At 41.2% G+C, this 23,583-nt stretch overlaps 1 protein-coding gene across 2 annotated transcripts in view; it reads left to right on the top strand.

The window, feature by feature from the left end:
• The window catches only part of Sorcs3 (sortilin related VPS10 domain containing receptor 3), a 570,611-nt gene that overhangs the window by 467,976 nt on the left and 79,052 nt on the right, over window positions 1-23,583 (top strand). For both annotated transcript variants that reach the window (XM_078052889.1, XM_005333579.5), the window contains 5 exons: window positions 1,962-2,108; window positions 3,622-3,724; window positions 9,170-9,246; window positions 12,189-12,280; window positions 21,399-21,506. In XM_078052889.1, the coding sequence (XP_077909015.1) occupies window positions 1,962-2,108; window positions 3,622-3,724; window positions 9,170-9,246; window positions 12,189-12,280; window positions 21,399-21,506 (527 nt within the window). The remainder of the gene's footprint in view (window positions 1-1,961; window positions 2,109-3,621; window positions 3,725-9,169; window positions 9,247-12,188; window positions 12,281-21,398; window positions 21,507-23,583) is intronic.

Genomic DNA, 23,583 nt, shown 5'->3' with positions numbered 1-23,583 from the left:
ATGGGAAGTATTCTGACTCTTTTAGAGAGGAGGAAGGTGGCTGAGGCATTATTTACAAGTGCAGAAGAAATGCCTTCAGAGCTACCATGAGTTCCATGGAATCTCTTCTCTTCATCTTTTCAGGACCCCCTTTTCCTGATTTTTTTTCCATCACAAAATTTCTGTGGGATGCACAGAAAATGTTCCTCTGAGTAGCAGAACTCTCAGTGGGAAAATCGGTTAATGACCATTCCATTTGCTGAACCTGCTCATCTGAAAGTACATATTCCTGCTCTAATGTCCCCAGCAAGGAAGCAGGGGTCAGGTGACAGGAGCCTCCCAGGTATACTGGTCATGGGCCCAGAAATCAGAGGCTGACCTGCATATTTTCTCCTAGGAAGTAAATTGGAAGGCCCTAGGTATATGTTGGGGGGGGGGTTCCAACAGATTTAGGAGAGAGGGTTCACTGGTGGTCCCTCAAAAAAGGCACCAGCTTTGTGGCCAAAGAGAACACCAGAAAAAGGGATTCCATCTAGCAGAAGAGAAACCCACATTCCATTCTTTGTGAGAAATACTTGGCAATCATGCTTAACCAATACCCATGTCCAATACCACTGTGCTTGATCTTAAAAACTGAGACTAATGGGGGTCTTTAAAGGCCCCTCCCTGGCTCTGGCTTCTCTCCTTGCCCACCCCTCTGTTCAAGGTAGGAATCTAATCCATTTTATTGCTGGCCATTTCTCAAATTCCCCAAGCAATGTCCTTCCCTGATAATTCTATTCCATGACATTCTCTGTGCGTTTGTTTTATTATTTTGTGTGTTTTATTTTGTTTATTTTATTTGGGCTGACATTCTCGTTCAAGGCCGGTCAGGTTACAACAAAAGCAAATGAACAACAGCAACAAAAACATTACTTGTTTCATCAACTAAAGTTTGTCGTGAAGTATAGGGGGGAAACCTCCTGTGACGCTTTTCCCATTAATAGTCTTCCAGAGTGACAAAGAACCCCTGTTAGCCATCCTCAAAGAATAAGGAATAAATGGAACTGAAATTTTGATGGGCCTCAGTATTTTCCAGCAAACTTGCCGTTCGACCTCTTGTTTACATGTATTTATACTATTGGAATTACCTTTTGACCTTTGAAAATGCTGAAACTTACAGATAAGGTACCAGGAATCTTTCTTGGGTTCATAACATTATTATTCTAAATATTTGCTCTTATCTAGCACATCAAATAGAAGGAGTAGAGTTTTGGTTAGCCTAGAACCCTTCTGGTGTGACACATCTCCTTTATTACTTCAGCCACTTGCCTTGCACTGATGCTCTTTTTCCTTAAAAATATCAAAGTCAGGCAAATTCCAATACACCGGGAACTCTGGCAAGAGTGCTCTGCATTATCTGCCAGCCAACTGGGGAAAGGAAGAGAAAACCAGGCTTCTTCCACCAATTTTAAAATGACCATTGCCTGAGACCCAAAGATGGTATGTGAGTTGTCCAAAGTCACGGGGGGAACTAGTGGCATGGACAGAAATCAATACCAATACCAAAAACGTCTACCTTACTACTAATTGGGATTCCTGGACTTCTGCATTAAAGATTGTCCTTTGATGCCTTAAAAATTCATCTGTAAGTCCCACTTGAGCTGAAGCCTGTGTTCTCTGGAAGATGCAACTCTTCACTTGTTACCAGGGACTGTTAAAAGTTAATGAAAGTTAGGGTCCTATGGAACAAAGTATGGAGCAACTTAAGATGGGGAAAGCAACTGAGTAAGTAGGGGATAGAGCATCTGAGGAGGGAGTGTGGATGCAAAGATGAACTTTCAGAGACCACAGGGCCTACACCATTTCTCACCAGGTTCTTCCTCCTCTCTTTTGTATCCCCAACACTCCATAAAGAGTGCTGGGGCCTCATTCAGGGCTTCTTCAAGAGTACAGGCATTTTGGGCCCAACACAGTTCTCCATCTCTCACCTTTTTTCCTAGGTAGCAGGTATCAAAGGGATATTCCTGGCAAACAAGAAGGTGGATGACCAGGTGAAGACTTACATCACTTACAACAAAGGCAGAGATTGGCGCCTACTGCAAGCTCCGGATGTGGACCTGAGAGGAAGCCCAGTGCACTGCTTGCTGGTCAGTCATCCCTGGGCAGGCCAGTTTCCTGTGGAACCTGTGTCGAGGGCTTTCTTCCATGAAGGTGTCTTGGCTGGTATTGAGCATCAGTGTCCTACAACTCTCAGGAATTGTTCCCTTAGGCTCAGACGGCCATGCCACTTGGGTGGAAGCCTCAGTTGAATTGTACAACATTCTTTTACTGAGAATCCACGTGTGCTCCAGCTCATAGTAAAATAAAGAAACAAGTTCCAGGCAGTAGAAACTAACACACCTGTTAACCAGTGCAAATAAGATGCAGGTTAGTAAGTGCTTCATAGATGTCAAGATAAGCAAAAGTTGCCTTTGAAGCCAAGGGAAAGTGAGATTGGTATGTCTTCGTGGGATAGCAGTTCACCCATTGGCTTTCCCAGCTACCTTCTGTTAGGAACACTGGGTAGGCACCATGGAGGACATCTCTGCTTCTAGGTGCTGCCATCCGGGTGGCAAGGAAGACAGTTAACTTTCAATAACACTTGTGACCTTCAATGCCCTCTTAATGGGGACCTGTACCAGAAACTATTCCAAGTGCTGAGAAGTGATTTTTTTTTTGTTCCGAGCAGAGAGTTGACTTTCACCACGTACTAAGAAAGGTTTATTAACCATTTGTCATAGTCTATATACTGTGTTAAAAACTGAGTCTAAAATGGAAGCTAGGACAGATAGGGTCTGATTCTTTTGTAGTTTCCAGTCTTATGTTTTTGGGTTTTTTGCTCTGCTTTGCTTTGAGTAGCAGGAAGGTCAGAGACAAGTGGCTGCCCATCTCTGGAAACAGATCACAGCATGTTTTTCCCCCTCACATCTTACCTATAGTTTCACTTTATTTTTTTTTAAATTTCATTTCTTTAACTTCATTGTCTTATTTGTCGTTATTTGTATAGGATATATCTCTATAAATGTCCATGTCCGTTTAAAAATGCCCCCATGGGGATACATAAGTAAATAAATGGAGAATATAAATATATATGAGTTTCATATAATGACACCCAATATTTTAAGTGAAATTCAAGTAAAATTATGAAAGGAACAGAGATAAATAGAACAGAGACAAAGACAGTCCAGGTGAAGGACAAGGAAAGAGGGCCTGGATTCACTTAGCTTCTCCTCTTCACTGCTCCTGGTGGCCCCTTAGAGCTCTAAGAAGCAGAGTTCCGTGGTCAAAGTCAGACATGGGAGGTCACTGTCATCCTGTGGGAAGGGAAGGGATGGGAAGGGAGGCTTCCTAAAGTGACCCATGAGCCGGACCTTGATGGATGGGTGACGTATCAGTGAGGAAGAAAGGAGAATGCGTGGGACTGTGGGTGGGCACAGGGTGCGAAGGGACAATGAAAGGGCTCAAGGCAGCTCTAATGTGAAATGCTGGCCTTGGCAGTGAGACAGGACTCCCACCCCAAACTAGGCACGGGGCTCCTTATTCACTACATTTTGGTTTCTGGAGGCCACATCTCTGCAGGGAAGTGTGTAGGTCAGAAGTTCTTCTTCTTCTTCATTTCAGCCCTTCTGTTCCTTACACCTGCACTTGCAGCTCTCAGAGAATCCATATTCCTCAGGCAGAATCTCAAGTAAGGAGACAGCCCCAGGACTGGTGGTGGCCACAGGTAAGGAAAACATTCCCTGTGCTTTTCCCTCACCGCAGGCTTTTGGAACAAGTTTGGAATCTATTGTTGGATCATGGACACATTTGAGCATTAGATGAAAGCTATTGGAACCCTCCCCAGAAAATAGGCAGGATTCTTGGATCCTCAAAGCTCATCGTAAGAGTCTAGGATGCAAAGACTGGGCTCTATTGCTTTGGGCCTGAAGGGAAGCAGAACATTAGGAAGAAAGGTGTGGTGGGGAAACGCTGCTCAGCTCAATGGATTAATCCACTGATGTGGGCAGAATCCTCATGATACAATTCCTTCCCCAAATCCTCTCCTCTGAACATTGCTGTATTGGGAATGAAACCTCAATACACGGAAGCTTTGGTAGATATTTCAGATCCAAACCATAACACCTGAGGTGTTGGGAGGGATATAACACTGCTGACAAGACTCTGTTGGAAAGCCAGAGCTGAATCATTGTATTTTGTGACTTCTAGGTTAATGCATCCTCTCCGAGTAACAGAGCGGTCCCCTGTGTTTAGCAAGAGGCCAAAATTCCTGTTAAAGAGACTGGTCAGAAAGAGTGTTTGTAAAAGGGAATTCTCACTTTAAGAAAACATGATGTATGAACTTCCAAGCTCTCCAAATAAAAGTTGGGGCAGTTTTCTCTTTACACGGAGGATACTTTACAAAGGGTTTCACCCCAGAGCTGTTTTTAATCAGGAGGTCTCTGGTGCATGTAAAGGTTTATTTACACATGATTAAGCACTTGGCTGAGAGCCTGGGGGAAAGGGCAGAAAAACTTGAGGTTGTGTTGTTGGAACTACTGTCCACTGAGTATCAATCAGAAATGAAGATAAAGCAACTCTGAAATGAAAAGGAAAGTCTCCAGGGAGTGTGCTGATTAGCATGCATTTGATTTGCATACACCTTTTCAGGAATACATTGATGGCATAATGCAAGTTAGGTTTCTAATCTTGGAAGGTAGAGAGCTCTGGTGTCAGGCAGCTTTTTTTTTTTTTTTCCTAATGAAAGCAGGTGAATTCACAGTGACTTTCTGAGGAGGTAGGTACATTCTGTTTTCTCTCATCAGCCCAAAGTTCTGGCCCCTGGATTTCCTGCAATACTCCATTTGGCTGCTTTCTCTAAGCCTCCACCTGAGTCAACTTTGAATACCACCACTTTAATCACATTGACAGCTTATGGTAGCCTGCTGGCTTCTCAATCAGGTCCTTTCAAGTAGATATAGACAGGATCCATTGCTGGCCTTAGGAGCCCGGGACAGTGAGAGATGAAGGCAGGCTCTGTTGTTGTGTTCCTGACTTGAGGAATGATCCCTGCACTCCATAACCCATGTGAATTGGTCCTTCTAACTCAGGAGCTGCTATTCCTATCTCTCCTCAAGGGCTGCAGGAGTCCCAGAGCTAAAGTAGAAGCATCACTGGAAAACAGCAATCAGTAACAAAAGTTAATACTATTTGAGTGCTTATGACGTAGCCAGGCATTGTTCGATGTGGTGTAACCACTCTGAACTTCAGTGTTTTCATTGGCAAAGTAAGAATAATAGTACTGACATGATAGAAATGAAGGATTAAATGAAGCGAGTTTCAAATGCTGAGGACTGTGCTCAGCACATACGGAATGCTCGGTACATGCTACCTGTCATCGGCATTAGTATTATAGAAGCTAAGGCTGTTCTTCTCACATTCAGAAGAATACAATTTGTTCATCTCCTTCAATAGAATCCATATAAATAATATGCAGACACTATGCATAAAATGAAACTCAGGAACCCTGTCGCCCTTCTTTCTAAGCTTAGCTCTGACACTTACTGGGCTTGTGAAGTTGGCATAGGTTTTAACATCTGAGCTTCATTTCCCTCATCTGTAAAACAGGGATACTTTCTACCTTGCGAGGGCGTTGTGAGGATTAGAGATGGGATAGCGTGTCGACAGGACTGGACAGAGTGCTCAGAGCTTATTGAGGTGGGGTTAGTTATAGCTGTTATTATCTGCGAACTGTATAGCTTCTAAATTAGTCTGTTAATTCTTGTGAATTAACAAACATGCAGACATTAAAGATTTGTTCTTGAACATTTTTTGTCCTTATACATCAAAATTGACGAATTCCTTTTTCCCTCTCCCATGTAACTTCTGAGGCTTTCTGCCAGCCCTGGTGTGGTAGTCACCGTTTCAGCTGTGACAATTACCTAAGAAAAGGAATTTAGAGGAGGAAAGGTTTATTGAGGCTCATGGTTTCAGAGGTTTCAGTTCATGGTTGGCTGGCTCCATTGCTTTGGGCCTGAGTGAGCGGAACATCATGGCAGAGGCGTGTGGCCAAGGAAAACTACTCAGCTCAATGGATTAATCCAGTGATGAGGTCAGACCCTAGTGATGCAATCACTTTCCCAAATCCCCACCTCCAACACTGCTATACTGGGAACCAAGCCTTCAATACAAGAGCCTTTGGGGGACATTCCAGATGCAAACCACACACTTGGGGTATTGGAAGGGTTATAGAACTGCTGGCAAGATCCTGCTGGAAAGCTAGAGCTGAAGCACTGGCACATGGCTCTTCGTGCCCAGCCTTTCCTCACCCTGCATACCTGGTCTCTCTGCGAGGTTTTGTGCCATCAGGAAAATAATTAGGACATCACTCAAGTATGCCTCCAGTGACCTGTAGGACCTTTCCTACATTCATTCCCCTACCTCCTTTCAGGGGCCCTTGGACCTCTCTCTTTCATTCTCCCTTCTCACTCCCATTTCCCAAGTTGCCTTGAGAAATGGTCTCAGGGAGGCTGTGTGCATGAATGTGTGTCCTGGGCTTCATTTCTGGCTCTCAATGAGGACATCTCAGAAGGCAGATGGAATTCCAGGCTGGCGTTTGGCAACTAGGGTGGCCACTGTCCTGAGCACTACTTTCCAGCTAGTAGTAAAGACCTCACCTCCTCACGGTGCCCTACTGTATACAAAGCACCTCCATTCCCTTAGGTGCACAGGTACCCTGTGATGTAAAAAAGGCAGCCACCATTCTCGTCAATTTATAGATGAAGAGACATAGGGCAGGTGGGGACAAGTTTTATGCCCAAGCCTACTCTCCCTCTGACTGCAGGATAGTGCTTGATCCTGTAGCCATCTAGCCACACGTGCCTCTTCCACAGCTAACTTGTCTCTGCCCTGCTTTCTATAAACTCAGAGTGTCCTCACCTCATGTTACTCCCTTCCCTGGAGAATCTTCACCTACTGCATCTCACTGTCCACCATATGTCCTTTCTCCAGTGGGCCCCAAGCTCCCTGTATGGGCAGATTCTCATTCTGATATCAGTAGTGATAAGAAAGAAACCTCTCTAACCCCAGAAGTCTCCAGAGTATTCCCTCTCTCCCTCTCTCTAAGAAGCAGAGAGGGGTATCACAGGGATGAGACAGGTGTAAAAGCAAGTTGTTTAATGATTCCAGAAAGGGCCATGGAACCCTTCTCCTTTATCACCTGGGCTGTTGGTGAGAAAAGCTCTGTGACCTACACCCAATCCTACAGCTCCCTCCTTCCAACCTTCTCCTTGGCTACTTTGGTTGAGCCTCCCCAGTTCCATGTTATCCCATGAGGCTCATTATTCAAATCTTCCTTCTCGGACACCATCACCTAAGCTCTTCTTCTCAGAGATTGCCCACAGGGCCACAGAGCCACTGAACAAGTTCAAACTACCCGGGATGCATCTTTCCATCCCTTCAACTGGGAACCAACTTTCTGGTATCCGGGCTCACCAGCATATCTTTGAGTGTGCCCTTAGATTGACAGAACGTATTTCCAAAAAGAGACCTCACTACAAACCTGGGGTTCTTGCCACCAGGAAGCCTCCAATTTAGTCTAGTCAGACTTTGAAAGAGAAGCTGAAAATGTTAACAGAACCAACTTCTGGGGGAGTAGATCCTAAGAAGCCACTCCAGGGATGGCAGATATGGGGGCTCTGGTGCAACTCTGCTGCTGCTGCACTCCACCGGCCTCTCTGAGGTCCTTGCTCAGTATTACTAACGGATCACCACACTGTATTCTGTGGGAATCACATAGAGTTCCCAAGCCTTTTTTGTTGTTGTTTCTCTCGCAACAATTCCAGGAAGCCACCACCAAACTCTAGCTGACATGCTCTGCCCCAGCCTTCTTTACTTTTACCGTCTGTATCTTCTTTACTTGTATTTGGAGAGTTGAATTCCGAATTCTAGACAGATCTCCCAAGAGCCTCTCCCCACTCCTCTCACACCTACTGCCTGAGCCCTGAGCCCTGGGGTTATTTTTGGAACCCTGAGTGTCAAAACAAGTTGCCTAGCGGTGTGCTCCCTAAAGCTGACGGGAGCTTGACAAGCTGTAGCCTGGCTTTAATTTCTCATTTTGAAGCATTAAATGTCAGGAGCTCAATTAACATTTTCATTATTGCATTTTTATTGTGCTCTTATTTAGGCTACAGATGTGTGGGAGCTAACATTCCCTTCCTGCTATTTTTAAAGGAAAAAAATACCAGCCAATGTGATAAATTCTTACATGTTTAGGGTACCTTTCTGGTTTTCAATATGTCCCCAAGTGCACATCAACATGAGAACACCATTCAATCATTTATTTAAATCATGCTTTTTCTTCCCACAGTTTTTAATTGAGCACTAGCTGCTAAGTTTGGAGTCTTGTTCTAGGCTTTGAGATGAGGACTATCCACTGGGGAGACCAGGGCAAGACAGGCAGAGTAGAAAATATTGATTATTGTTTTTTCAATTAATATACAAGGTGATGGAACACAAGGGAAGATAAAAAATGGGCAGAGAGAAGAGAATATGGTAGATAAAAGCAGTAAATGTGGTTCGTCCAGACATCTATAAAGGTGGATGCTAACTGATCCAGGGTCAAAGGCCATGCATGCTGAGTGTGGTCATCTTATTGTGGGAAATTTCTGGTTTGGCTCATATAGTCTACACCATTGGATCACTTAACTGCCTGGCACCTAAGAGACATGCTGGAAATATATGTTGGAAATATACATACACACACACCCATGTCCATCACACACACACACTCAAACATACCAGTTTTTCTTAGGATAAAATTATATCTGAGGGACCACTATGCCAGCTTCTCCATGCATATTTACTCTTGTTGCCATCTTCAGAGGACAGCCATCAAGAGCAATTTACAACAGCATTGGTGTATGGAATAAATAATTCAAGAGACCCACCCTGATCAATTTTCAGTCTTGAGTCTCACCATTTAAAGATGAAAATATCATTTACTTTATCCCCCATATTGGGATTTTCTTCCTGCTGGGTTTTTGATATGACATCAGGGAAGCCTGCACAAATCAACTGCCAGCGTCACTTAGGACAGCTTGACCCTCTGATACTCCCTCCTCCACTCCCGAGCACACTTCATCTGTAAACTGACTGGCAATTTCAAACCATCTGTGATCTGCTTGTGTTTCAGGCAACATTGGCCCGGAGCTCTCCTATACTGATATCGGTGTGTTCATCTCCTCTGACGGGGGCAACACATGGAGACAGGTAACTGGGATGATTCAGGAGGAGGGAAGAGGCATGTAGGGTGAGTTCTACCAACATCACCCCTTCCTACTGATCCTCAGGTTTGTTTGACTTTGTAGTTGGAAAAAAAAATGAAGTAGCTCTTTAGTTTGGTCCATCTAGCTGGAAGTTCAGGGGGCAGTTGGAAGAGCATTGGGCAGGGATCAGGAAAAACTAGCACTTTCCAAGCTGGTTCATTCATTTCTTTGTATGTAGATGCCAGTGAATGCTAATTACTGTGCTGGTTGTGGGGATACAACCAATAAAACTCTTCCTTTCATTAATGTGTCAAGGGATCTTGGAAAGCAGGTCTCTTCACCTTTCTGCATCCATTTATTGTTGTTGTTGTTTTTTATCTACAAAGTGAAAGATTAGCATATTAAAACTGACACAGTAGTAGAAGTCAGTGGTTGTTTAAGTATTGCGTAGACCCATCTCTCAGTAAATATAAGATGAAGTAATAAATACATGACTACTTGAAAAATTAATTCAGTTTTACAAACAGCAATACTGTCTAATAGAACTTTCAGCAATGGAGGAAGTGTGCTGAGTCTATGCTGTCTCGCATGGGGACTGGGCACTTAGTCATGGCTAGTGTGACAGAGGAAGTGACTTCTTTATTATTTTAAATCGTTCAAATGTGAGTAGTCTCATGGGGCTACAACACAGATTTGTCCAATATCAAGTAGGCAGAAGCCTCAGTATTTGCAATTTCTTTCCTCAAAAAAGCTGAAAATTAAATACAGGTAACAGGTTCACAACAAACTGATTATAGTCCAGGGTGATTGTAATATTTTAGTGGCATTTATTGGCATGCAAAGGAAAGGGGGAGGTTGATTCCACTGGGGAACTAGGACAGACTTCAGGAGAAGAAATGATGTTTCACTCAGTCTTGGAGGTGAGAATGTTTCTACCTGGAGAAGTAGAGGGAAGGACACTGAATATGTTGGGTTTTTAAAAATTTTTTTTAAATATCTTTATTTTATTTGTTTATTTTTTATGTGGTGCTGAGGATAAAACCCAGGGCCTCGTATGTGCTAGGTGAGTGCTCTATCACTGAGCACAACCACAGCCCCATGGATATGTTATTAATAAAGGTGAAGGCCCCACCTTCGCTCTAGTTGAACAAGTTCCTATTTGGATGACCTAGCCAAGATTTTCATCACCATCACAAGTATCATCATCACCCCCATTGCCACCTCTGTCACTATGACCATCATTCATATCACCACACACCTAACAGGTGGAACAGCAGTCTTAAATAGCATAAGGCATACAGTGAAGGATAAATCAAGCTCCCTACTCAGAAGACCATAATCAGGTGAATGGGGAGCAGACCCACAAACAAGATCAGACCTTCAAAATATAAAATAATCTGTTGCAAGTACCAAACGAGGGTGGAAACTGGAATGCAAACTCATTGGAGACTAAATTTCTAATAGAATTCTATCTACCTCAAGAAATAGCTCACCTGGCCAGGTGACCACTGCAACATTCTTTCCCCGTGTTATCACTACTTTGGTTTCCTCTTCCCAAAGAGCCAATACTTCCACTTCACACTCTAGTGCTGGACAGAACAACAATTATCAGTGGCTGGAATGAGAGTGTAGAGAGGAAAGTGTGAGGATCGCTACTCCAACCTCTCCAGCACCTGGTCTCTTCCTACCTTCCTCATTCTCACGCTTCAATCCTGCATCGCTAGTAGGTGGCTTATCACACAGCCAGCCTTTACAGTCTGGAGAGAAAAGCCTAGCATTGCTATGTCTGTATCAGAAATATCAGTGGATTTCCCTTGGCCCCTTCTGTGTTAGGAGCCACTGTTAGTAGGGATAGCTTTCTTTTTATTTAAATGTGAAACAGGAAATTATTAGGAAGCGGAGGGCTGAGATGCTGTTTACTTTCTCTCAATAGTGTTCAGTGAGGCATATGTACAGGAAGCTCTGTTCCTCCTGCTCATTCCCCTGTTAAGTCTGCCTCTCCCTCCTTACCTGCTCCCAGCCCTCTTTACTTAACCACCCTCCTAGTCTCTCCATTCAGGCAGCAACAGGAACCATCAGGGGTAAAGTGCTCAAGGAAGTTCCTAAGCCAAATTCCTCTGGAAGTTCTAAAGTGGAGGCTGGAGAACTGTTTTTCCTTTCTGAGGCTGGAATCATAGGGCATAGGCATTGATTTATGTGGTGTTAGTTCTGAAGCACTCTTAGTTTAGAGCCTTGTATTGGAGTTGGTGTTTAGAAAATCTCTGTGAGTAGGTGGATGGATGGATCACTGAATGGGTGAATGAGTGAGTGGAGGGATGAATAGGTTATAGATAAATGAATCAAAGAATGATTTGTTTTAGGTCCCACAAAGTACTGAGTTCTAATGGATAGGTAGGGTGGGGTTTCACAGGCCCCAAAGTTAGGTCTTCATCCAGCCTGTGGGACAGTCTAGGATGCAGTGGCTATATCTAAGTACTCAGTTATCCTAGCGTCTGGGGAAATTGCCTTTGAAGTTTCTAGGTAAATTATGAATCACAGTGTGTAACACAGAACATGTACAAACTAGCAAATATCTGAATGAATGAGGAGGAAGAAAAAGCTGTGTAGGAACTCACTAAGATGAAAAGATGGGGGAGTTCCTTTGAAGTCCTACTTTTCTCTGGGTTATCTAGTTGAGCATGCCTCTTACTGTCTCACCTCCCTGTGGCCCCCTGGTTCATGCTACTGGAAGGGCCATTCGAGTGGCCCAGAGGTGAGTTTTTTTGTTCTCTGTGAGCCCAATTCCTCATCTATCCAATGGGAATAACACTTTCTAAGCTATGGGACAGGGAAGTTGGAAGGCTCAGAATGGAGATGAAACAATGTATGTGAAAGAGTGTAAACTGTTCAGCACAATGCAAATGTAAGGTGTTGCTATGATTGTTGTTGTTGTTGTTGTTGTTCCAGATCTTTGATGAAGAGTACAATGTCTGGTTCCTAGACTGGGGTGGCGCCCTCGTGGCCATGAAACACACACCTCTGCCAGTCAGGCATTTGTGGTAAGGACAGCTCCCTACCCTATTAATGAGCAGATTATTAGTAAGAGGTTGGGACAAGTTATTCTGCATGATTTTGTACTCATTTATCCATTTCTTCATCCATATATTCATCAGTCCATCCATTGACCCTTTACTTCATCTAGCTTATAGGAGGAATAATAGGCCCAAGAGTTGAGATGAGGAAGTGTGATGAATGGGATGGTTAGTAGGCATGGGTGGTTTCTTAAGGTGGAAGAGAACAGGAAGGACCTGCAAGTTTGCCCTGCAGAAATTAGGAATCCAAAAATAAGGGATGGAAATTACTACAAAAGGATGGTTAGATTCATATAACAGATCCTGAGTTCAGTTTTAGGTAAGTTGATTTGTAGTATTCTATCAGAAATGATCATTAATTGTCAGATGTATTCATCTGAAGATCAGGGGAGAGGTCTGGGATGTCATACTAGATTTGTAGCCATTAAGAATTAGGAACTAGTTGAAGCCAGGGCTGTGGGATCAATGCTTCAGAGTGGGTGTTGTGAGGAGGAACAAAGGATCCCTGTGGAGAACTGGTAAAAACCAATATTCAGAAGGGAAGAAGAAACTATACAATGGAGGAAAGAAAATAGCCAGAAAGATGGAAACCCAGGGGGACCATGTTTTCTTGGATGCCAAAGGAAAGGGTGGTCATTAGCATCTGGTTCTAATCAGATCAGGTCCGTTATACAGTGAAAACCAGTGTGGTGATACTAGATTATGTGATATTAGAAGTCAGGATCTTCATCAGAGTAGATTTAAAACCAAGGTGGAATTGGAAGTGAGATTGCCATAGCTTTATAAGTGAATGAATGACTGAGTGATAGACAATGAAATGAAGAATAGACAGTATGTTCTTTTCAGCAAAGTAAATTATGGAATGGAGCTGAGTAAGAATATATTATGATGGTGTTTGTAAGGATGATGGAGATTTGTTGATATTGTTTTGTTAATGTTTTTGGCAGGGATGAGCCTCTTGTGTGCTTATATCCTGAAGGAAAATAATTTCAGTCTTCAGATTCATTAAAGTGAACACTTTCAAGAGCAAATATTTGGAGGTGGAGGGTGTGCTGTCTAGAGTACAGTTTGTGGGATTTGGCATGGGCAGGAAAATGAATCCTGGCTTAAACAGCAGACCCTTGTTATGGGGAGACACATGCTTTCACAGTGAGAGTCTTACCAGGAAGCATCAGATTGTCATCAGCAAAAGGCTTAGGGTTTTCTGTGCCAAATCCAAATGTCTGCCATATCTGTGAAGAGTTTCTCTCAGTTTGATTGTTTTAGATTAATTCACAGGAAATTGACATTTTTAAGCTATAAAATGGTCAAATGTCAGCTTCTTTGAGCTCAGTCTAGTAAAAAATTATAATAGTTGTACTTATCACTTTATCATTTTGTAGACAGATTATGAAAATAAATTTTGCAAAGGCACATGAAGCCATTTGTAAGGCAACTACTTTACTAGTCCAAGGATGAGCTGGTAAAATTTTTCAATATAATTACTTATTATTCTTTTACTAACAGTTTGTAATTTTAGGTAGTATCAGAAGGCTGTAATTACTTAATAGTGATGATAGCATTTATTGAGAAATTATTTTATTGCAGGTTCTTATTTAAATCACTTAAATGAGTTATCTAATTTAATTATTTTTAGGGAGGATACCAGGGATTGAACTTAGGGGCATTCTACCACTGAGCTATATCCCCAGCCCTATTTTGTATTTTATTTAGAGACAGGGCCTCGTTGAGTTGCTTACGCCTTGCTTTTTGCTGAGACTGACTTTGAACTCATGATCCTCCTGTCTCAGCCTACTGAGCTGCTGGGATTACAGGCATCTGCCACTGCGCCTGGCTAATTTAATTCTTAAACCAATCCTGTGTATGTGGATGCGTTTTCTTATCACCCATTGCATAACAGCATCGAAATGCAACCATATTAAATACTTTGTTCAAGGATACACTGCTCATATCTGAAAGTGCTAAGCTGGGTCCCTGTCGAGGGTGATCCTGTTTTTACCTGATAATGTTCTAGATACTGTAAGGAGCACACAGAGGCTTTGTCATGGTCCCTGTAGAGTTAGAGCAGAGTCAAGATAAAGAGTTTAGACAGTGCATTTATCACCAAAAATCAAAGCAATTCCTGCTACAGTATGTGGGTTTTATGTGTATTAAAAAGGGATCCTCCTGCAGCAGGTTGCATGAGGGATTGATCTTTGAAGAAAGGATGATGTTGAATGTTGCAGGAGGACAAGCCAAGAAAAAAGAAAACTGACCAAAGCCTGAAATTCAGGAAATGTAGGCAGTATCCTAAGCCTATATTTGATTAGAGCCAAGAATATGTGAAGGCAGGTAGGGCCAAGAAGAAGTTGAATGCCAGATTTAGAGGTTATGCTTGAGCTGGTTACCAAGATTCATTCCCTGTGGAGGACTGAGTAGGACTTTTGCTGAGGACGAGTCTTGAAACAAGCTTGTTTTCTAAGAAAAGCAACCTTTCTTAGCCCTTACCATTATTGCCTAGGGGCCTCCATCTAAATCTCAATAAGATAATTGATGTATGCCTTGTAGAAAGACATAGCTGGACAGGTCTTTTCCCTTCCTCTGAGAGAAGAGAGTGGCAACCCCACCTTGCACTTGGCCACCATCCTCCTGCTCTTTCTCCTTTGGTATGGTCAGAATCGAATACTTAACTTACTGGCTGCTTTTAGAACTGTCTGCAGAAAAGTTTTCTTGTGTTGAGTAAAGGAAGAGTTTATTTTGTTTCCTGTTGGTGGTAGAAAAGAGTATGTTTGGTGTAGAAAGAGTTCATGGACAGAAAGACATCTGGCCATCCAGTCTGATCTGCAGTGGTTTCTCTCCAGAGTCTTCTGTGTACCTTTTCAGAAAGAACACTTGTCTGGTAAGCCTGGGAGACTATCCAGGTAGGCAAAATTATTCAATAGTCACACAAGGATATCTAGGTAGGACCAAATCATTCTGCTAAAGTAATCAACACAAAATTTGGGTTTTTCCTTGTTCCATAAAATATTTTTTTTTCCTGGTGAAAAATATGATTATCAAAAATGAATCTTATATATATATATATATATATATATATATATATGGTTTGAAGAGAGGAATTTTAATGTACTCACTGTTAAGAATTGATGATATATATGATAATTGCCCTGAATAGATCATCTCCCAGTGTATACATGAAATAAAACATCACATTGTGCCTCATAAATCATACAAATTTTGTGTGTCAATCAAATAGAAATGTGATTTATGTTTACCTGCTAGTGTATCAATGCTAGTTTCAGAATCAATCCCTGTGAATGGTTAAATGGCAGAAATTTGGTATGTTTGTTAGCAGCACCACCAACAAGCAACCTTCAGGAATTCTTAGTGCTTCTCTGTCAAAGGCTAAGTGAATGCTTTGTAAGGGCTTGACCATGTAATTATCATCAGTGTTTTCTTATGAAATGGCTGATTGGTTTTGTCTCCTGCTTATATGCAAGCTTCTTGAACTCAAACACAGTTTCTTTATTCCTAGTAGCTTCTAATTAAGTCACAACATTCAAGGTAAACAAATAGGTCATTTTAAGAGGAAAAAGTTAAATAATCAGTTCACTTTTATTTTCTGTTGTAGCTCTCATATGACATTATTTTGTATATATAATTGTATATGTATTTCTGTGTATATGTATATCTGTATATATGTTTATATATATTTGTGTGGGGGTGTTTAGGTGTATATATGCTCAAAAAAAAAAAGACACCAGCTTATTCACTCTCACATAAGGGTATAGTGGCTCTCATATTTAAATAACAGTTATATTACTTTTCAGAGAAATAGGAGTCATAATTGAAAAGTTGGGGAGACTTTAGCTAGGCTAACAAGGTGTGCTATTTCCTACAAATTGAAATGCTAGATAGGCCTGAGGATAAAAAAGGATACAAATGAACCCATCCATTTGTGACTGTGTCCATTTGGATGCGTAGAGATTAGCACCTAAGTGCTCTTGCAGGTAAGCCCTCCCCTGACTATTACCTTTGTACATAGGAAGCTTTAGAGGGAAAAGAACAACAGAGCCCCATGGAATATAGACCTTTAATGAAACTTCACAGTAGACAGAGTGCCTCATCTGCAGGTAGAGTGGGCTACAACTGCTTCTCCCTGACAAGCTGTCAGCATCTCCTTTCAATGGGATGTTCTTGGAAACAAAAAAGAAAACATCCCCTGGTCTTTGTATTCCTTTGTTCAACCATAAATAGTTGTGGGCACTCGCGTTTGTTTTGTTCAGAGAAACATTCCTATGAAAACAATAGTTTCACCCAGTGCAAACCTCCAAGAAGGAAAAGTGCTACTCTTAATAACTTCCAGGGTTTAGCCACTACCTGTCATTTGGATTAAAGTAAATAAGCCGGGGGGCGGGGGGGGGGGAGGCAGGGGGAAGTGATGGAGATTGATTGAATTAGAACAAATTAGATTCCTTTTTTTGGTGATTGTGTCAAAATGTATCCTAATATTTTATATAACTAAAAAGAATCGAGAGAGCAAGAGCGAGAGAGAGAGAGAGAGAGAGAGAGAGAGAGAGAGAGAGAGAGAGAGAGAGAGAAAGGAGAGGGACACAGGGGTTCCACCTCACCAGGGGAAGGTATACTGATTCTCAACGTACCTTATAACTTTCTATTTTTGTGCCAGATACTTTTGGTAAGGGCTCTGTTTGTTCTAGAAATATTCTATTCATTTTATTTCTCTCATCTCAGTATCATAAAGTCCTAGATAAGTGGAATAGGAAGGGTCCTAGAGGTCATGTAATTTGGTGTCACTCTTGGTATAGTAGGTACTTTTGTGATACCTCCAAGGGTCACCCTGCTTCACTGCAGCTTGCAAATTCCCACAACAGAGTCTCATCTTGTATAATAGCTTTAGTTGTTGTAAAAATTGTTGTTCGTGCTGAGCAATAATGAATCTACTTATAATTTCTGCCTACTGACTCCTGTGTGCAGAATCCGTCTACCAGAATTGTATGTGAGTTTTAGAATTGTGTAACTGGAAAGAAACCTCAAGATATTTCTTTATCTAGCCTTCTTAAGTTCTGGGAAATGATCAGATATGCAATTCAAAACAGCTTTTATCTATTTGATCACTATTTCCGCACATATTTATTTAGCCTGTACTATTTTTCCAGTATTAGCATAGGGGCTGGGATATGTTGAGCAGGACAATGAATTTGAAATCTTACATTCTTATGCACAAGTATTTGATTATTCTCTTTAGAAGAATCACAAAAAAATGGAAATCTTTTCTCCTTTATTCTGCCTGCATTTTAAAGAAATTGATAGTTCTGTGTATCTAACTACATTCCCCTCAATTTCATTCACAAGCTTTATTTACCCCATTTTGTTTGTTTAAAAAATGGTTTTTCTTGTTGTTATTATTGTTTTAGTATTTGGAAACCCCCTCACTAAAAGCAATGTTCAAAGTAATTAATTCAGTTCTTAGTCTTCTTTTCCCCAAGTAAGCTGTCTAAAATTTATAAAACCTGTTTCTATGACAGTTTGTTTTTTACTTTAAATCACGGTGATGGAAATTGAACATAGTATTTAGGATCTGGCTAAAAGATGTTTTATTTTCTTATACATGTAACCTATCTGTAACCATGTACCAGACTCAGACTGGTTTAATTAGCACTCACAGGAATACCATTGTCAGAAAATATTTAACTTGTGATTCACAATGACACCAGTTCCTTTTGGGCTTGAACTTATCATTTCATTAGTTAATCTTCTCCTTTCCTCATCTGAAGTGCTTTATTTTCCTATTAAGCATTCTGCTTTAAATTGACCCTAGCTTATTAAGTGACTTTCAAATCTATATTCTGCAATTATAATCAGGAATCCAGATCCATCCATCAAATGTCTTCTTGACATGTCACATATGGAAACCCCAAAAAGAATCTAAATTTTGACATGGAACAAAACAGAAACAAATAGATAAATAAAAAGTGTTGCTTCTTCTGCATTTCCATCAATTGCTTAACACCTTAATCGATGTTTTCTATGATATTTTTCTATTGCTTATGCATCCAAGATACATTCCATCACCAAATCATATTAAAATCACTTCTAAAACTATCCTAAGTCTTTCATCTAACCCCCATCTTTTACTTGGTCATTTATAATTTCCAAAGCCCCAAATCATCTCTTTGCGTCTGATTCTTATTTCTCTTATATTTGTTTTTTCCTTTTCAAACTAGAATGTAAGTTTCATTGCAGCAAGGGATTCTCCTTTCTTGTTCCTTCTACCCCTAGAATTAATGCCACTCTCAGGGCAGGAACATAGTAGGCATATAAATGCTTGAGAATTCAAGTTCATTTTATTTGGATTCTTTAGTCTTGTATATGCTATTTGGAGGTCAACTGGAATTTTATTCCTGTCTCCTGGAGTATTGGCAATCGTACTGATTTCAATTTCACCTATAGACCTAGTGAGGAATTCCCGATTTCTTTAGTTTGGTCATTAATGAGCTATTGACCTAAGGAGGAGAATATGGATCCCTTGGGAATACCATTCAATATAGTTAGCTCAGATCATTTTTAAAGCCCTAGTAATGAAAAAGAATAGCACTCACAAATGGCAGACCAACCAGACCCAAATAGCAATAACCAAGAGATTGTTCTAGAACATGTATTGATACATTTATTAAACACATATTTTGGGAAGTTTCTTTAAGGCTCTTTGTTTGTTTCTTAGTAACTGCCTTAGCTTGAGATAGTCACGTTTTAGAAACTGATTATCTCAGAGGATCACCTTATAGTACCTGAGCTTTCATGTGGACCATTGACCACAAAAGGCAACAGGATTCATTCCTCATCCTGGTTCTGGAGATCTGTCCACTTGCTTGTGCTTATTGTCATCCCTGAACTTTGGTGACATAGCTACCTTTCCTATCTTGACTTTGGCATGTCTCAATATCTCTTAGGCATCTGCTGGTCCCATTCTTCCCTCTGGCCTAGGAGTCTGTAACTTCCATGTGGACTCCTTTCCAATAGAGGCTCTGGTCCAACAATTTCTCTCCCTAGGAACTCCTAGCTTGATACTAGATGGCTCTGATGGGCCTTCATTGTCTACTTAGTGGTGTCTTCTCCTCATTGTATAGTACAAAGATGTCTGTCAGTGCCCTCTAATAAGGACAGTGGGTTAAAGGACTCTCCTTCCCTGGGATACTGCAGCTTCCTCTGCTAATGCTAATATATGACCTTTATCACTAAGAAGACTATGAGAATGAGACTAGGAGAAAGGCCTTGTAGCTTCTGCAACAAAACCCTAAACTAATACTTCCATATCTCCTGTACTTAGCAGATATATTTAACTAGTTAGTGGCCATGATATATGCTGAAACAACTATGGTTATTTTAGGGACCGATGGGGTATATAGCAAGATGGGCAAAATTCTATTTCCAATCATGCTTTTGTTTTCACTTTTAAAACAAGGAGAAACCTGTTTCTATGAAAAGCAATTCAGATCTTCCCAACTTTCGTTATACAACCTTAAATGTTTACTTAGCCTTCAGCTTATTTTTAAAAAGGATGAAATGACCAAACCCTTAAAATTCAAGACAGATGCTGACAATTTAGGAACTCATAAAGGCTTTTATGGTAGTCTGCTTTTCATTTATGGTCATGGATCCAGGTATAGCATAAATGCAAAAATTGTTCTCTGAGAGATTTGTTGCCCTATGTTACCCTAGCTGGGTACAGAGATTGACTTTTTAAAATCTATATATTAGGAAAGAGAAGGCAGAGTCAAACAGAGAGATAGTTGAGACTGGACTGAACAATTGGCAGTTTCTGGATGCTTGCCCAAGTCATACTTGAAAAAGTGATTGAATGGATTACAAGAGGTCCCTTCATCATTCTTTACTTTCTTCATTCATTTATTCATTTATCACCGATATAGTAACAACTATGGCCAGGTATTCTGCTAAGTATTAAGAATATAAAAATCAACCATATGGTCCTTGACCTCAAACATCTTCTATTTTAGCAGGAGTCATATTTTATTTATTTATTTATGTATATATGCTTGTAATAAAGATTCACATGTGATGTTATAGGGCCATTCAATGAATAAAACATGCATACTCCCTGAGGAGTCTGAACCCTGAGGTCTGTAATCCTGAATTGAGAGGGTCAAGATCAGGTAGGAAGTCACTGCTCAGGACTGCAACAGGAGAAGCCCTATTTGTGATAGGAACATCGAGGAGGGATTCCAAACCCTGAAGCATGGAGTTGGAGAAGGATTAAGAATCAGACAGGACAAGAAGGATCACAGAAGTTGAAGAAAGCAAAGCTTCACTGGCAAAGAAGAGGTGCCTGGAAAAGCTTCTCAGAGGAGGCAGTCTTTGGGCTGTGTCCCCTTGTTAAATCAAGGGGCAGAGAGGTACTGGGTGCTCTCAAGAAAGGGAAGGAAGCAAGTACCAGCATTGCTCTAGTTTCCTGCACTGGCTCATCCTTTAAAGAGGGGCAGTTCCACGTCCACCAGGGATCAGACCTTCCCTCCTGCCCCTGGGTGCAAGATGGAGCAGTCTTGCTTAGACACTCAGTAGCTGTCCCTAAAAGTCCCCTAAAGTGACATTGGGGAGGGGAAATCATCCCCACATCCATTCTGAACAAGTAGGAAATTGCTTTTTTTAAAAGTTTGATCTGAAAGACACACACACCCCCTTCTCATAGGGTGCACCCTGCACTACTCAATTTATCTGTGTCAGAAACTCGGAGGGCGAATTGATTGTGCTGTGAATTGAACCTCAGGTTTCATTCTGAGCACTTGAAACGTGACATTCTTCCACCAAGCCCTCCTGCTTGGGTTGTTTTTTCAATTCTAATGTGTTGAAATATTTCTGCAGCTCTGGTGCTGTCTTTCCCTGGGCCGGGAAATGCAGTTTTGATCAAATCTCCTAATAATATGGGGAGATGTTGAAGATTAATACCTATTGATAATCCAAACTGCCAGACAGCGAGATAGAGAAGAAAATTTAATAACTTGAAAAATGGTTGGCAAAGAGCGTGGCTTTATTTCCAGCTGACTCTTCCCTGCATTTGTTTCCACCCCAGGGTGAGTTTTGACGAAGGCCACTCCTGGGACAAATATAGCTTCACGTTGCTTCCTCTCTTCGTGGATGGGGCTCTGGTGGAGGCCGGAGTAGAGACCCACATCATGACGTGAGTATCTCTTTTGCTGATGGAACAGAGGCCCGGGACCTGGGTTCTCCTTCTACTGGTGCCTCTGAGTTTTTCTGGGAACCCTTCACCAAAGTATTTCATCTGTGGGTCAAAGTTTCCTCATCTATAAAATGGAAGTATTTACATTTACACCACCCCAACTCAAAAAGCAACCAACAGGATTCAACAGTCAAGGTTGCTATGGAATTTAAAATATCAGAACACATACTCATTTATTCCAACCCAAGAAAGCAGAAATTTAAATCATTGGATATGCCTTATCTCTTTTCAAAGCGGTCTAGAAAGAGGCAGGGGTGTAGGAATTGGAGGAATAGAGCAGTCAACAAACCGTAATCAGGGACTGCTTCAAGAGAAACTTCCAGAGTCTCATCTCTCCCACAAACACACACACACACACACACACACACACACACACACACACACACCACATTTCTTGTTGTTGTACTTCATATTAATTTGCTGAAAAAAGATTTTGCACACTGTTTTAAAATGAGAGTAGAGGATTGGGATATAAGCCTTAAAGCTATAAGAATCCCTAGAGTACTTTCTGAATATTAAAGAAAATAATAACAATTTTCTACTGTTTTTAAAAAATGTATATAAAATATTAACAATGCTTCAAAAATCGATCAAAAATTTGATGTTTATGTGTGTAGGGGTGGGTGATTTTGGTAATTATTCTCCAGCCAGTACTGCTCATAAATGCCCATGTCCCAGTTAACTGAAATGCCTTACATCTTCAAAGGTAGCCTGTTAAGCAGGATTGGGGAGCATTTACTCTTTTGTGGGGTTGGAATGTATATTAGTTAGTTTTCCATTACTATAAAAAATGCTTGAGATGATTAACTTAAAAAGATAAAGGGTTTGTTCTGGATCATGGGTTCAGAAGTTTCAGTCCATGGTCAGTTGGCCCTATCACTTTGGGCCTATGGCAAAATAGTACATCATGGAAGCCAGAAAACAAAGAAAGTATAAAGATGGGATGTAGTTCCACAATTTCCTCTGAGAGTACACCCCAGAAACCCAACTTTCCATCATGAGGCTCCACTTTTTTAAGATTTTACCACCTTCTTTAGGCCTTTGAGGGACACTTTGCATCCAATCAGTAGCAACACAGAAGAATTAAGAGCATGTGTCTGTGCTGGGGAAAGTACGGTCTTCTAATTCTAAGATACACTGCTTTTCAAACTTTTATACTTGTGGATTTCTCTGTAGTTGGAGTGAGTCTTTTCCCAACACTGATAGACTTCAAGGAACTTCAGTGGGGACAAATAGCTAGTTGCTGTGCTCTGCCTTTCTCAGGGTGATCAGATGTGGAAAATCCTCTCTAACTATACAATCTGATCAGATCTTGTAGTCTGGCCCCAGACTAGACAACTTTGCCATGCTCCACCCATCTTTATCCATCCTTACCTCCAGAAGGTAAACTGGCCGCTCCTCTGCACTTTCTGATTTAGAGAAAGGACCCAGACATGATAAAAAATGGAGATGGTGCAGGAACTAGGGAAAAACAAAAGAGACAGATTAAAACTTGCAGGATCTCAGTATTGGGACTATGGGAGCTGGGTTAGGCTACTGTGTTGTCCCATGGCTGTGGAATGCCTGTCTAGTAGCTCACTTGGCGGGACCTCCACTTCTTCATTTGTAAACCCAAATCTCCTCCTTCTTAATAAAATGTTGTTATTCTAAAAAGATCTACCTTATTTGGAAATTTAGCAGAAGCACTGAAAAGGAGTCTGATGTCTATAGAATTTATATAGGGTCTTTCAAAAGAGTCTGCGGATTCCCGGTATATTGTTTTTGAAAAATATTCATAACAGAAAAATTGGGAGAGTCCAAAGAACAACTTTAGAGTTTCTTGGGACAGGCACCATAAGGAGTGATTTTAAATTGTCTTAATTCTTTCTGAATTTTCCACTTGCTAGTGAAGTCTTTTCTCCATCTCCAAGGGCAATGACCTATGTCTTTAAAAGACTTAACACTTATGTATCAGCATCTATTTTGTGTTAGGCACTGGGCTGGACCCCAGTACTCTAGTCAGAGATTGAAAGATAAG

This window comes from Ictidomys tridecemlineatus, chromosome 1 (assembly GCF_052094955.1).
Source record: "Ictidomys tridecemlineatus isolate mIctTri1 chromosome 1, mIctTri1.hap1, whole genome shotgun sequence".
NCBI classification, from domain to species: Eukaryota; Metazoa; Chordata; class Mammalia; order Rodentia; family Sciuridae; genus Ictidomys; species Ictidomys tridecemlineatus.
This window is presented reverse-complemented; position numbering and strand designations above follow the sequence as displayed.